This window comes from Peromyscus eremicus, chromosome 1 (genome assembly GCF_949786415.1).
Source record: "Peromyscus eremicus chromosome 1, PerEre_H2_v1, whole genome shotgun sequence".
NCBI classification, from domain to species: domain Eukaryota; kingdom Metazoa; phylum Chordata; class Mammalia; order Rodentia; family Cricetidae; genus Peromyscus; species Peromyscus eremicus.
Genome location: NC_081416.1, coordinates 112,231,889 through 112,248,187, shown reverse-complemented (window position 1 = coordinate 112,248,187; position 16,299 = coordinate 112,231,889). Strand labels below are relative to the sequence as shown.

Below are 16,299 nucleotides of genomic sequence, written 5' to 3'. Positions count from 1 at the left end.
TGTCTCTCTCAAATAAGCGGCAGCTGCCGGTTTGAGCTACTGGCGGGTTCCTAGCGTGCACTCTCGACCTGCAGTATGGTGGGAATGAGGCCTCTGCAAGTAGCACATTAAACTGTGTGGTGGATTTAGCCTTTGCTAGTACAAAACAAAAAAAGAGGATTCTTGGCTACACGCTACTTTGGTAAAAGTGTAGACCCACTATTTCTGAGAGTTACGGCTCCCAGAGCTGGTGGAAAGCGGACCACCGCCATGTTGGGAAGCTGAAGTGGGCGGAGCCAGCAGCCACTGCGCCGTTTCAGGCTTAGAAGGCTGCAGTTTAAAAGGAATAGGCTCAAGCTAATATAAAAAAAATAAGCCACGTAAAGATGACTACCACACAGAGAATCTGGATTATGTTCTCTTTGATATTCGTAACTGCAGAAAAACATTTGATTGTAAAAGCTGTTGAGTTATGCCAAAATGTATATTTTAAAGGTACCTTGACTTCAAAATTTGGATACAAGAATATGTTGCTTTGGAAAGGAGGCTCTGATTTTGTTTCCACAGAAAGCCAAAGGCTATGGATTTGTTCAAGATTAAGATACATCAGGTTTGACCAGCCAAGACCCCCTGAAAGGTCTCCGATGACACCATGGCCCTGATGATCCAACATCCAAAATGGTTTCAAGGCAACTGGCTCAGACGACATACCCTCATGGACTATTCCAGAATTCTAAAATTTTCTTTGTATCCCCATAAGATACAGCGCCCCCCTCCAGCAGGAAGTAGTAAGAGAAACTACGCCCAAATTCCCAAATATACCAAGCTGACTTTGGAGATGTGTAAAGGTTAAAACCTTCCTTTTTAAGAAAAGAAAAGGGGAAGTGCTGTGGGATGGTCTGTATGTCAAGTGTGTTGCTGATTGGTCAGTAAATAAATCACTGATTGGCCATTGGCTAGGCAGGAAGTATAGGCGGGACAAGGAGAAGAATTCTGGGAAGTGGAAGGCTGAGAGGGAGACTGCCTGGAGCCGCCGCCAGGAGAAGGAAGATGTAAGGTACCAGTAAGCCATGAGCCATGTGGCAAAGTAAAGATTAATAGAAATGGGCTAAATATAAGAGTAAGAGCTAGACAATGACAGGCCTGAGCTAATGGCCAAGCAGTTTAAATAATGTAAGAGTTTGTATGTTTATTTTATAAGTGGGCTCTGGGACTGGCGGGACTTGGTGGCGGGAGCTGGAGAGAAATTCTCCAGCTACACCCATGCTTTTGTGAACTTATTGTCTGTGAGACTTATAAGGTCTTCATAACAAAAAAAATTAAGTGAAAAATCTTGGACTTTTGGCAAGGGCTAGGAAAACTGAATTACTTTAAAAGGGACTGAGCATGGTTCTCCTCAGTAACCTGCCTTCAGTAGAAACTATTTACCAGTGACTAGCCTGATGGGAACCTACTGAACATGACTTCCTGGAGGAACAGGAAATTCAGCACTCCAGCCTCTTCTGGCTATCTGTCCTTCTCAAGCTAAGAGGACAGAAAAGAAACACTGCTTAACTTCACAATGTCCAGGCACAAACTCACTGGACCTCCAAAACTGAACCAAGGCCTATAACTATCCTTCCTCATCCCTTTCTTACACCTGTCTTACTAAAGAGCTATGGACTGCAGCTGACTCCACCCAGTGCACAAAAGTCTGATTTTACACAGACTTATATAAAGCAAACAACAGAGAATAATAGAATAGATAGCCGGGTGGTGGTGGCGCACACCTTTAATCCCAGCACTCGGGAGGCCGAGCCAGGCAGATCACTGTGAGTTTGAGGCCAGCCTGGTCTACAGCGCAAGATCCAGGACAGGCACCAAAATTATGCAGAGAAACCCTGTGTCAAAACAAACAAACAAACAAACAAATAAATAAATAAATAAATAAATGACAAAGCTGATTTCCAAACTAGATTCGTATCAGCAGTAATGTTTGAATTACCTGATTAGGAATTGCTAAAAACAGAATAATATGCAAAAATCTTTAACAGAAAATGTAGACCCCTTGCCAAAGCAGATGCATAATTTCTATGGCCAGAGTGAAACTTAAAAGAGAAGCAAGGAAAAATAATAGATGCATGCTTATTAGACAATGATCTTGTGTTAATGGGGCTGGGTAGTTGGTTCATATTCAGAGGTCTTGGGAGAGGGGAGCTGCAGACACACGCAAGAGATCTTTTGGCTTTTTGCAAAACATTTTAAAGCTAAACCAAAGAAACTGGACTTCATTTTCTGTCCTAGGGCAGATGAAGAATCTCTATGCGACTGCCTATGCTCATTGTGTATAATCTCTCACCATCAACTGTGGGCTCCATAACATCAGTGAAAATATTTTTACTGTTCTGCATGATCAGTCAAGGCCTTTTCGAAGAGTGAGCCTCCGAGTTGGCCCTTAAATCTTGGGCAGAATTTGATTAAAGACCAGTGGTGAAAGAAGAAAAGAGGTCCTGGCAGGAGGAAAGCAGATGATGGAAGACATCAGGGGTGTAAGGAAAACTGTGTAGTTTGTTGAAACAGCATTATTTACTTGCTGTTCTGCCCTGGCACACATGTTCTATAGGCCTCTTCTTTGGCCAGTATGTCCTCTGTTTAAGAACACAGAAGACTCATTGCTGGGTTGGTTTTTGATAGATTGCAAAAAACTATGTGCTTCACAGTATTAATTTTCATAGCCCAGGTTTTAGGTGAGCACACTTTGAAAACACACATATAAAAAAACCCCTTGCATTTTCTTTGAGTCCTGAACAAAATTGCCTATTCCTTTTTGAATATGAGCGTAGGTGGTATTAGAGTTTGTGCTGAAAGCAAAAACTGAATTAGTATCAAGCTGAGCCTTGATCACTTTGAGGTATTTCTTTTGTTCAGTGCAAACACTGTTTAAAAATGCATTTGCTGTGACAATTGTTAAGTATAGCATTTTCCGTAAAAGGCGGATTGTGTTGAAGAAAACTTAGTAGCGATAATGTGTTTATCCAAGAGTGCCTCTCATACTTGCTTTCGCTTTTCTTGAACCCATGAACCCATGTTTTCTTTCTTTCCCTTGTCAATGTTTTTGTTGTTATAGCATAGCCTCCACAGCAATAAAAGAGAATTTATATTTTAGGAGAAATCCAGTTATAGACAGTGAATCATTGATGTGCTTAGAGGTCAAGCAGTCTGTTTGTATTTCCAAAAGCTGACTTCACTTTTTAAAATTGTATGTTTATCAAATAGGAAGCAGAATAATGGGCCTCAGGGGAATAGAATTTTATCACTGCCTCCCTTAAAAGTAAAAGGACCCATTGAAAGTAGTTTTCCTTCTAATACTGCATTGTCTCCATTCAGACATGGAGTGCTTAAATGTAGCAGGTGTCGAGCCGTGCAGATGGTGTGTGTGGTTTACTCTCACTGTGTAATCCTTAGACAAGAAGGAAAAGGGAGGGAGGAAGGACAAGTGAGCAGAGTGTTTTGTCTCGAAGGAACACTGTGGAAACCAGCAAACCAAAAAATACAGGATGGGAGTTTTATTTTGCTTTGCTTCTGTTTGGTTTTTGTGTCTGCCTCTTGCTGGCCCGCTGACCTGTGGGTTGTCAGGTCCAGTCTTATGTTTAGTTTCCTTCCCTACAACACACAAAACTGAAGAAATTGTTTCTAATCATTTCTCGGCTCATTATTGATGGCAAACTTTAAATTTTTTCAGAGAGGTAAAGTCTAGAATAAGTATCTTGATTCTCTATGAAGTAGCAATAAAGGTAGATATATTTTCATATAGTCGAGAGAATCTAAAAGGACTATAGTACAGGAGCTATAGCCAGGACATGGTGAGTGTTACACCTCTTCCCACGTCCAGCTGGTGTAAGTCAATTATTAGCTCTAGTTATACATGTATTATTGTGTTTATGTTGTCTTCTAAAAATATGTATATGAGGTTGTTTTGTGTACCTGTATATAAGACAGAATAAGGTTTTGTTTTGTATTGATCTCGTAATTGTCTTAATATTTGTGGAAAGGATGTTTTATAAAAACCCAAACGGGTGGCTGACATTTTTCTTCTAAAATTGTTGTCTATTTCCTTTTGAGTTCTGTTAGAAAAGTTTTGGTATTTTAAAAGAAAATCATCTTGCTCTAGACCTAGATTTCTTGATCTATCCAAAGTAGTCTACTTTAGATGCCTTTAATGTTGTTTTGAAAGCAATACTTTAAATAGAAGCTATTGTTATTCAGCAGTAGTTACTATGGTAATGAATGAAGTTATTTGATTTAAACAAACTTTTCAGAAGAGCGAATTTATCCTCTATCTCTTTTTAGTTTATATGGCTGTCTCTAAGTCTGCCATCTAGTTTCTATTGTTAGAAGTAATTTGTTTTGCTAAGATTAATGTGAATATTTTTTCCTAAGAAAACAAACATCAGAACTTGAAAACCATTAATTTTTGAGTCACTAGGAGTAATGCTTCTCTCTCCCTCTTTAAGTAATTTTGTAATTTCATTTAAAACCTCTTTAACAAGCATTTATAATGACTTTACAATTGTTTTTCTTTTGAGCATTTTTTTAATAATCAAAGTTTCCTTGATGATAATTTGTTTTATTCATAGCATGTGGGAAATAATAACCACTCAAAAAATGTTTTGTTGAACGAGGGAACAAGTGTGTAACATGAAGTAAAACTCCAGTTTCCCTAAACATTGCTCTTACTCCCAATTCTTTTTTTTTTAATTTTTTTTATTTAATTTTTTTATTTTTATTTTGCAATACAATTCAGTTCTACATATCAGCCACGGATTCCCTTGTTCCCCCCCCCCTCCTGCCCCCCTCACCTTCCCCCCAGCCCACCCCCCATTCCCACCTCCTCCAGGGCAAAGCCTTCCCCGCGGACTGAGATCAACCTGGGAGACTCAGTCCAGGTAGGTCCATCTTACTCCCAATTCTAAATTGTCTTCCACTAGAGTTTTTCTTGGCCTTTATTCATGTGGGAGAAAAGGGAAATTTTTTATCAAATGTATTTAGCTTGTCTTGTAGTACCATGGATTAGAAGGGTTTCCTCTATGGGTATTATAAAACCTTCCTAATCTTCTTTTCTTTTTTATTTTTAAATTACCTACATGTTCAGCAAAGTTTGCAATTATGAGCTTATAGACTGGTAGAGTTAGCATTTACTAATAATCTAGATGTCTTTCTATAATATCTGTCTTTTATACTTTACTTTTAACTCACTGAATACCAGACATGATAGAGCAGGGAAATCCAGCTCTCCCCTTGGTATTCTTAGTTTAATGAGTAAGAATGGACTCAAAGGGAAGCTCAGGGACTCTAGTATAAAGAATGGTTCGGATCATGCTATGAAAGTGCACAAAACTGCCTTGTGCCAACCTTTAGGCTATCTCAGATAGTGGAATCTGTTTCAAAGAATCTGTGTCTGAGAAGACTTTAACAGTGAGCATCTGAATGTGCAATCTAGATGTTTATGAAACATCTAGAACATGGGAAATGGTTTCTTCCTGACCTTGTTCTGTCTTAGTGGCACGCACATGTGTACTGGCAAATTTCACAGAGGATATCTCAGTACAAAATGGAGACCTGCCAGTCTCATCTTTTGCAAGTTATGTTCCAAAGAAGGTGGTGCTGGTTTTTGTTTGTTGGTTTGTTTAATATAACATGCTTATTAGAAATCAGTACCTTGACAAGAAGAACAGAGTTATTGAATAGAGGGAGAAGTTGAGCAGCTGCCATACAGGGTCAGTCCATTGCAGATACATGTATAATAAGCTTTAGAGCAAATATTGATAATAAGAACTGCTTGGATAGGATTGAAAGATCCTTACCTTGTGCATTTGTAGTTGTGAGCTGTTCTGGGGAAATCATAACCTTTGCACATAAGGCTGACTCAGAAGGAGCTTAAGGCTCATGGTATTTGTCTGACTACATTCTCTAGAGCTGCGCAACAAGCCTTTTGAGGAGGGGAATATGAGGAAAATGTCTGTACCAACCACATCACAGCTAGCTTATTTTCTTCTCATTTAATGAAAAGATAGAAACATGACACGAGTCCTACGTGGATCAGGGTGTCAGGAGGCAGGCATAAATCAAGCCATCCAAGGCAAGCAGAGACATGTAGACTTATGTTCTTCTACTAACTTTGAAAATTAAGACTAAAGACTGAAGAAGTAGGTTGAGAATTCATGCTTTCTGATGAGTTTAGGGTGTTTTACTTATTTTTTCCACAAGGAAGGTTTTTTTTCTATGTTTAATAAATTTGTTGTGTATAGTCAAGGTATGCAATATAACATTTGGTATATCCTATGAAATGACCACTACAAACGATCGAATGCATATTATTTCCATGTTGCAATGATACCTTCTTGTGTATTTGAATTGATGAGAATATCAAAGATCTTCTTGTTAGATATCATTTCTATTACAATCTCTTGCTTCTGAGTACTACTGCAAAGTATACACAAAGAAAGATTTGTCAGTGTTATGAAATAATTTAATCATTCATTATACAATCACTGTAAAAAATACCTCAGTATAAAAAATGTAACAAAATAATTTGTATCTATGTATATACATAAATAGGCAGAAGACAGATGATAGATAACGGATGATAAATGATTAATAAAATATAGGTAGATAGATAGATAGATACATAGATACATAGATACATAGATACATAGATACATAGATACATAGATAGATAGAATACATAATACATAGATTGATTGATTGATTGATTGATTGATTGATACATAGATTGATTGAGAGATCAAGCTTATTCCTCAGGTCCTAGGTGATCCAACAAGTGCTGTCTGAACACTATAGCAGAGAACCAAGTAGCTTCCCAGTTCAGGAAGCTCAACTGTCTCAATCCAGGCCTGAAGCTCCCTGGAAAGATGCTGGTGTTGATGGTTCACCAAAGGGATGAAGACGCTGGAGTGTAGTGGCAGCATAATGCAAGAGCTGATACAGAAAAAAAAACAGCGCACAGGCTGCAAACACTGTTTTCCTTAAACTTCTTTTTCAGCCAGGGTGCCAGCTCCTTGGAAAGTGTCACTAACATTTCATTCTCCCAGCCATGCATTCCCCCCCCAAACCCTCTGATTTTCTCACATGTAGATCCTATCTGGAAATGCTTCTTGAGATACACAGCAATATTTTAGCAATCCTAGATATCTCTCATTGCATTCTAGTTGGCTATAAAGCTCAAAGTTCACATATCTATACTGACATAAATACTTTCTATATTAAAAAATAAATGTAAGATCTCATAAATATCATAATAGAATCACTTTTACAATTTCATTTCATAATGTCTGGGGCTAGTGTCTGTTTCCTTGACAACATGACTTCTAATACTGTTATATTCCTCTGTTTATTTTTCTCTTTTTAAATTTTTTTAAATGCATTTTCAAAATGGAATCTCACTGTGTAGCCAAGGCTGGCTCTTACTTGCAATTTTCTTGTATGCCTGACTTATTCCACTTAACTTTATAACTAAGATCAAATGTGCCATGGGGAACTTCAATGTCCTTTCAGGATTTGCTTTGGGTGCTTTTTGAAAAGGACAACTAAAACTGGCAAATTAGACGTACTATAAAGATTAAAAGAAAAAGGATAAAATTGTATGTATTAATAAAAATATAAGAAGTGTCTCATTTTTTGTGACAATATTGTTACCTTTGAGAGATGCTTTACATAGCTTTCCTTCCTTGCCTGTGATGGTTGAGTATTCAAAGTAAGTGAAGCATTCATTTTCATATTGGAGATAATGGTGAGGCTGACAGGAAAAAAGACCACCTACAGAAGCACAATGATTTGAAGTTGCTAAAATCTGCCTGACAAGATCTCTCCAGCAAATAAGTTCCTTCCCAGGATATTACTGTGGAGACTAATTAGGTTCTGTAATCAAAAGACTCTTCTTAGGTTCTAAAGGAATAGCATTCATCAGTGTCATGTTTTTCTCTTAAATCATTTCATCTTCCTCTTCTTTGAGGTGATAGGAATATTTCATTCTAATGACAGGAGTAGATTTCCATTTTCTATTGTCATTACACAAATCCCTGTTGTAGTTAATATACTATACATTGCCAATACTTGGAAGATAGATCATTTTCTCCCAAAGGTGATATGAAATTGGGCCATAGTAAATGTATCAAAACAAAATTTCTAAATTGGGAAATATTTTTTCCTTGAATAGCTATATTGTGTCATAAATGATTATCTATACTGTGCACATTAGTATAATTGTGTATAGGATGTCCTCCAGGCCTTTTTTGTTGATTGAGTTAGAGAGAAATAAAAAGAAGTTGAAAGTCTGTAGACGCTTGTGTCAATTAAGGAATCCCGACTGGTGGAAAATCACCTCCAGACATCTCTACCTCATTAGTCAGCTCATTGCAGCGGCTTGGCAGCAAGTCCCTTGGTTCTTGTCAGTGGCTTTAACAACTTCCTCTAAGATGCCCTGTGAAAGGCCTGAGCAGCAATGTTGGAAAACTGCTGTTTTCTAAGGAAAGCATGTGTCAGCTGAGAAAGCACGTTGAGTTGGCATTTTGCTGCATGAGAAGTAGCGTTTTACTTTTCTTTCTCAGCAAATAAGAACTAAAATTATGTCTTCTGGGGAATCAGATGAAGAATGAGATGGCAGCTGATAACTGATGACAGGAATCTGAGAGGCTAAAGCATCACACATAATTTATCTTTATTTTTATACAGAACAAACAAACATAAGCAGTGAATATACTGGAATAGAGGGGAAAAAACACCCTAACTGATCACATTTAGGAACCTATTCATAAAATAATAAAAATTTTTAAAAGATAAAATATCAAGGTATTGCATATGTATTTTGCATCTGTGAACTTTTCTTAACAGTCATGCATGACAGCTGAAAGATTTTCGATAATGTTCACTTAGGATCCCTTGAATTTATTATGCTTATGTTTGTACATTGTTATTTATTTCTACAGTATTATAACCAGAAACTTTTAACCCTGAGTTTATAATCAAATGGTTTGGGGACATATATAAAAAGAAACTGGGAAAATAATGTCTTAGAGCAGAATAAAACGCATTAAGAATTCACTTTTTTTTTGTTTTTTGTTTTTAAGCTAGCTTGGAAATCATTCTCCAAATTTCAGTTCATACTTTTAGCTCCCAGTGAATTTGCTATACCTTTTAGACAAAACATTCTTTTACATAATAAAGTTCTTGATTTCTTTTGGTCTTAAGTTTTATTTTTAGAATCTATTTTAGAAAAGGATTGAATGGCTAAAATACTTGGAACCCAGTAAACACTGCAAAGTATTAATTTAAAATAAAAGTCAAGGTCATGCATCATCAAAAAATAGAAGCCATGAATTTGAAAGAGAGCAAGGGGTGTTATAGCGAGAAATCCATGGAGTCTGTTTAAAGGACAAAAAATTTATTAAGGGGAAAACTCACTGTACAGAACAGAATTGACACAGGTTCTGGAACGCTGTTCTGGCTTCCTGAATCAGTCCTGCATCCAAGTCCTGTGATGGAGTGAAGAGAGAGACAGATGCCTGAGTGCATCTCAGGTCTTAGGGGGTCGACGAGAGGCCATGCCCCAGGGGCATGTACTTCAAAATCACAGACAGGTGGAGCAGTTACCTGTTGCATCTCTAGGGGTGCTGCTTCAAGGTCATAGACAGAACAGCTATCTACCACAGGGTGTAAATAGACGTGTTTGGAGTGAAGAAAGAGAAGGGGAAATGGTTTAATTTTAGTCTTAAATAATAAATAATTTTAAAAGAAGAAAACATACAAATTTCAAAAATAGCTATTATCATTTCATTAGAAAAAAGTATTAACTTCATAGATTAAAATAACAATATAACAGTAGTTAATATTAGTTAATTTTTCAAAAATGTGGATTCAAATTAAAGAATAAATACAAAAGGAAAAAAATGGGTACTGTAGCTTTGGAACTCTATACTTCCAAATAGAACCAGAAACCTAATGCCATTCTTGGATCCTACTACTTCCCCTCCAAGTGTGTTGTAAAGATCCAGTGACAAGACAAAAATAAAATGGAAACCTGTGAAATGATTCTGGTTGAGCAACGTGAATGTCGTATGCCCCTTTACTCAGTAATACTTTGTGGCCTTCTGCTTATGCTTACAGTGACTTTGCATATAACATTCAGTAACTAGGAAGGAGCACAGTGATAGAGCGTAGATTTTTACTGTTTCAGCAAGAGTGCTCATCACCTTCACTGTAATGGATGGGCAGCAGCATAGGAATTTTAGTTTAGCACACTACTGCAGCTTGATTGTGTAAGTGGTCAGAGTACTCATTCTCTTGATTTCCTGGCTGACAGTGACCAACTATTCTCTAATGAATCATGATGGTTTACCTTACCCAGTTTTTGTTACAGCATGCAGCTAGGCAGTGTTAGTATTGCTAAGATAGCATTAGACAGGATTCATCCCTCTCTTCTCTGTCATACTTCCTCTTTGCCTTCATTTTGAACTTTAAATCCCCCGAAGTCCATTAATCTAAATCTTGGTTCATGGCCTGCTCTCTTCATTTGATTACTCTAAATTCATTCATTCAGTTATCATGATAGTATAATTAGTACATTTGATAGTGTAATTAGTACATTTGAAACATTCGTTATAACATAATTAGTGCATATGAAGTATTAACAATTACAGTGGCTTTTTTGCTTCTCTGTTACTGAATACTTCTACCTCTTCTTAAAAGTTAACATGAAATGTAATTGACTACATTGTTCCTGTTTTCATTGGTTTCTTTGGGTTTATATATAATGTGCTGAAAAATGGCATTATTTCATTGCTTTCTGTCTTGATAAAATGGTATTTAGTGTGTTCCCCCCTCAAGAGTTTATTAATGTGATTCAGTTTTTCTTTACAAGTGAAAGCGTTCAGCTTCACTTCCATTAGTAAATATTCTATTATACGGATAAAGCACGGGTTGCTCATTCTCATGTTTATGAGAAATTTAGATATTTCTGTTTATGGTTGTTATAAAAATGTTGCTGTACCCTCATACTTGCTACCAAGTTACATGTGGAAGTTGCTGCAGGGTATGGAAAGGAAATACTTAGCAATAGTCAATGCAAAGTTCACATTCCCAGGATGGTCCTAAATCACTCTCCCATGCTATTGTAACTGCTTTATTATCAGCAGTTTATAATGACATGTTTGGTCCTAACATTGACCCTATGACACTAATTTCTGCCAAATGCCTGCCATGTAATGTGAGAGCTATGATTGGTGTTTTTTAATTCATATTACCCAAATTAGTAACAGTGTACAACTCTTATATTTAATGTCATATGTCTGTTTTCTGACCTTTCAGTGACAAGATTTTAAAAGTCCATACCAAAGAATATACTTTTTATAATATTTTCAGTTACTATATTATTTTATTCATAAAAATATATGCAGACAGTAGAAAGAACCAATTCTCTTTCGAAATTACATTCATAACTAATTTTTCACAGTTGATATTATTTTTTTTCATTTGACAGAACGATTCCGAGATTTACTACTGCCCCCATCTAGCCAAGACTCTGAGATTCTGCCCTTCATTCAATCTAGAAATTATCCCAAGTAAGTAATGGAAGTTCACTGGGTCTTGAGAAGGGGAGGGTCAAATGCTGACAGAAATTAGTGCAAGTAAGGCGAAATACAATTGTTCTCTGGGATTTGTAAAATTCCTGAGTAACCTAGCCTACCCAATTAGGATCTCACTTGTAATGTGTGACCTTTGGCTCTTCACAAATGATGCAGAAGACCAAGCTCTGCTTCTAAGTACAATGAGCTGGGAGTGGGGAGTTGCTTCTTTGTGCAAGCAATGAGCCTCTTGTATAGTGATGCTGTATCATCAGTGGGGTAGCTCCTCATCTTATTCTCTATTTTCTATTCTTTAAATTAAAGGAGTATTTACGTAGAGATTGTCCTCTTGATTTTTTATGTTGATTCATTGTAATGAGCTTTTTTGTCAGAAATATGTCTTATGACCTAAAATATATTGTCTATCGTATTTTACATACAAAGGGTAATATCTATGGAGCAAACCATACCCAACATATACTCACAATTCTCTAGCTAATGTATGTTGTGAGATTTGGGAATTGGGGTGGACTTTAATTAGGCTGCATGGCTTCCCATAATCTTTAGCATTCTTTGAACATGAAAAATCTAACAAACAGAATATAAAAATGCAGTCTTCAGGCAAAAAATACTCATGAAGTAGAAAAAATGACTTATTAATGAAATGTCTGTTTGTGTATGTGAAGAAAAGACAAACATAGAGAAAGGAATACTAAGGGAAAGCCATTTGAAAGGCATTTCCTAATGATTCTTGTGCACACTGTTCTAAAATGTAATGAAGCTTCTTAATCACATTCTTAAATTTGTGAATACTCATTGAACCCATTGCCAAAACCCGGGGACATCTGCTCTCTAGAACTCAAGCACAGACATTGCTCTGTAAAAGTTCTCAGAGCCTGAATAGATGTGACAGTTATGAGAAAAAAACAGATGAATTAAAGAAAAGAACACTTACTGCAAAGTACATATGGATGTGTAGGTTAGACGAAAGAAGCCGGAGTAACAACGTTGATTGCTCAGTCTCTGCTCGGGTCACCATCATTATATCTGAAAAGATGTTTGCTTATGATATATATTTGAAAGATTTTTAGATTTATATTCTTGTCTTTATAAAAAAAAAGCTTGTATGTGCAAAATGTTTGAGGAGATTTGACATAATTTAGAGTAGACATTAAATTGGATAAGTAAGTCAACAAAATATGATCCAGAAGCTCTGGAAGGTTTACTGTAGATATATACAAGGTATTGTGAAAACACAGGAAGAAATTACTTCCACTTGCTTTCCCAAGGATTAAGTCCTATGAGCAACGAAGCACCTAACTAAGCATCCACTGCTTATAAAGAGGAATATTATTTATGACAGAAGTCAGAATTGTTCTTTGGCTCGACTGCCAAAGAACAACCTTAATTGTCTGGACAGTAAAATCTGTGTCTCAACTCAGTCTCATTTCCCAACTGACTGCTTAAAAACGTCTTCAAATGATAATATTGGGTAATATCTCTAAAGCGTTAGTCCTCCGATGACCTTGTCAGGTTTCACCTCTTCACCAGATAATCTTCCTTTTTCTTCTCTGTATTTAGAGTTCTATTTCTAGAAATTCTCCCTCTCCAATAGTTTTTGTTCACTTATGAGTAATATATTTTTACCAAACTTTTATTATCATCGATAATAATGAAATATTAGTAACATATAGAACATATTTATGTAGGAATTATACCATGCATTTTAAGTGAATAATTCCATGAAATCTTTATCATTTCCCTAGTATTGTTATTTTCCAATATTTTATGTCAGAGGATTGACAAGAAAACAAGTAAGGGTCATTACTAAGTCATGTGGTATCCTTGGTTCTCAAACCCAAATCTCTGTAATCACAACTTATAGTTAATTATGTTATACTGGCTCCCATTCATCCATCCATCCATCTTTTTATCTAACCATTCATTAAATATGTATTGAATACATACCACATAACACTCCAATCATAATTACCAATAATATAAAAATGACTAGGGTACAGTTTCTGTATTTGAGGGACCTAGAATCCCCAGAGGGAAAAGCAGAGTCAGCTTAATGTATATATCATACCAGTGTGTTAAGGCATATGTAGAAAATATTGAATTATATTGAAGAAGAAAACAGAAGTGCTCATCTAAGTATATAAAGTTTAAATTTGTCCTTGAGTAAAATTGTCCAGATGAGAGGTTATTTAGTGAAAACCAGGAGTATACAGCATATGAAGTCATTGGAATGCTTGAGGAACACCACCATCTATTTGATAATTGTGTGGTACACACATCTGTAGGCACACTCTAGAGAGAAGAATATATAGAGAAATGAAGATGGTTCAATCTGGTCTGCCATTTAAAGGAATTTGGGCTTTGTTATGATGGCAGTAGATAATCATGAGGAGGCTTTAGGCAATGAGAATAAAAGCTTATCTATATTTTCATATACTTACCATGGATCAAAAGTAAGACATGAAACATTGCCCAAGGGCAACATAATCGCCATTTAAAAACTTTACATTCAGGTAGCAAGCCATAAAAGATCCATGAGGTGCTGGTGATATGAAATATTCAGTCGCTATCATAGAATCAACAAAATGTAGAGGTCACTGACTAGACGGGTGAAAAGGAAAGAAATGGAGCAGTCTGAATTTGGGGTGACTGCAAGCTTTTTTACTGTCCTCGTGATGGGAAATGAGTGACAGTTTCTATGAGTAACTTTCTTTTCTCCTGTATTTTGATTGGAAATAACAAAGATGCTTCCTCTTTACACTGATTTATGATATTAAAGAAAATGGTATAAAATCCCTGGCCTATATAAAGAATTCTCATCCTATCCTCATTTCTATCTCTGTTCTGCACTTTCTCAACCCTGAGCCTTGCCTCAGAGCAGCATGAAATCTCTGTGTGAGGTCTGCGTATTGTATTCAGTCTTGACACTGTCACAGGGATTACTGTTCTTCCCAAGAAAGAAGACCTGTTCATAGGATCTTTTTGCAGGATGATTAGTCAGGATGAAGCCCTTTCTATTGTGTTCCTGCCTATGTAATATTGGTGCTATTCTAGAAATTTCCATAGCCACAACTATTTATGTTGTTCTTTATAATACATAGACTATTTTAATATTACCTTTCATTGTTGGGACTATAGAAATGACTCAATGGTTAAGAAACTTCATGCTCTTGCTGAATTTCTGAGTTTGGTTGCCAGTATTCACATTATGTGGCTCACAACAGTCTGTAAGGATTCTAGTACCTCAGACTTTCCACAAACTTCGCTTATAACACGCACATATCTACACTGACATGCAAACACACAAAATCAAAAATAAAATAAATCTTTTTAAAATGAATAAACAAAATAAGAATTATTATCTCTTGTCTTCTCATCCCTACATTGTGGACATTTGCACTGGTGGGATTCTAATACCTAGCTGACAAGAGAACGAAAAATAGTAAATTTTTGACTTGTTTGTAGAATCCAATCATGAGTATTCCTGATGCTATTGGTATTCTGTAGCCTAGAGAAGCAATATGTCAATAGGGAGTTATTCTGTTAATATTAGCAGGTAGTAAGTTCCACAGCCCCTGAGATTCAAGTCACAATTAAATTCTCCAGTCTTTGGAACTTTAGAAACCTGGAAGACCACTAAAATCAAATGATTTTTACAAAAACTGAAGCAGATTTTGCAAAAAAAAAAAAAAAAAAAAAGAACTGATAAAATTTTAAGGTTCTGTTTAAGAGATACAATAAGTCAAGGAGCTAGTAGTTCAAAGTCAATAAGAAAACAAGAGGGCACCTTAGTGACTGACAGAGTAACTCCGACTTACTCATAAGAACTGGTTCCAGATGAGCCATGTGAGTCAGCTGGCTGGAGGGTTAGCCTGATGTCTGAGGATGCAGGTGTGTCTGAAGAGATGCGCATGTGTGATTTCGCATCTGCATCCTTGAGAGACATTGGCTTTGTTCGGTTGTCCCTCCTCTCTTATTATTACCTGCCAGACATCTTGAAGTGTGAGTGGACTTTAGGCTTATGAAGTTTGTGTTTGTTGGGGTCTTTGGTTTTGTTTCTGACTAGTAGATTGTCCTGAAACTCTTCCTTTGTGAAAAGATCTTAAAAACCTAGGTTGGATGTTTCAGTGATAAAGTGCTACATGGCATGTATGAAGCCTTGGCTTTGATTCCCAACATGGGAAGAAGAAAAAATATCTTAAGTATCCCACATTGATGTCCTTGGGTAAAAACGACCCCATTTTAACATAACATTGTTTATCACTGTTTAAAAATATTCTCAGCTCTAGACAAACAGAAAGTTATCAGAGTTAATCTATGACCTCAGAAACAGTTGATGAAGTACATTCTATAAATGAAAATCAAAATGTAAGTTAAAAGCCATTCTTAAATTAAATGTGTCAATTCATAATGGATATAAGAATATAATTTCAAGAATATGCTTGTTTTAGGGTAGCTCTTTCCAAGAAAAAGTTTATCTTTACAGACTCCTAAGTGATGAAAGGTTTTTGTGAAGAATTTCCCAACAATTTACTAGTAGTGTTTCTTTCTTAAGTGTTTATTGCTATTCAAATCTTCTAACAAGGTCTGTGCTTGTTTGTTTTGTACCTGTGTGTTTCCAGGCTCAGCGCCTCCTAGGTAGGCAAGTGTTTTACTGAAGTTTACCACTGAGTTAAGTCTC

At 36.3% G+C, this 16,299-nt stretch overlaps 1 protein-coding gene across 1 annotated transcript in view; it reads left to right on the top strand.

The window, feature by feature from the left end:
* Nox4 (NADPH oxidase 4) overlaps nucleotides 1-16,299 on the top strand; it is a 136,064-nt gene that overhangs the window by 93,149 nt on the left and 26,616 nt on the right. The window contains exon 13 of the mRNA XM_059271833.1: nucleotides 11,513-11,594. Coding sequence (XP_059127816.1) covers nucleotides 11,513-11,594 — 82 coding nt within the window. The remainder of the gene's footprint in view (nucleotides 1-11,512; nucleotides 11,595-16,299) is intronic.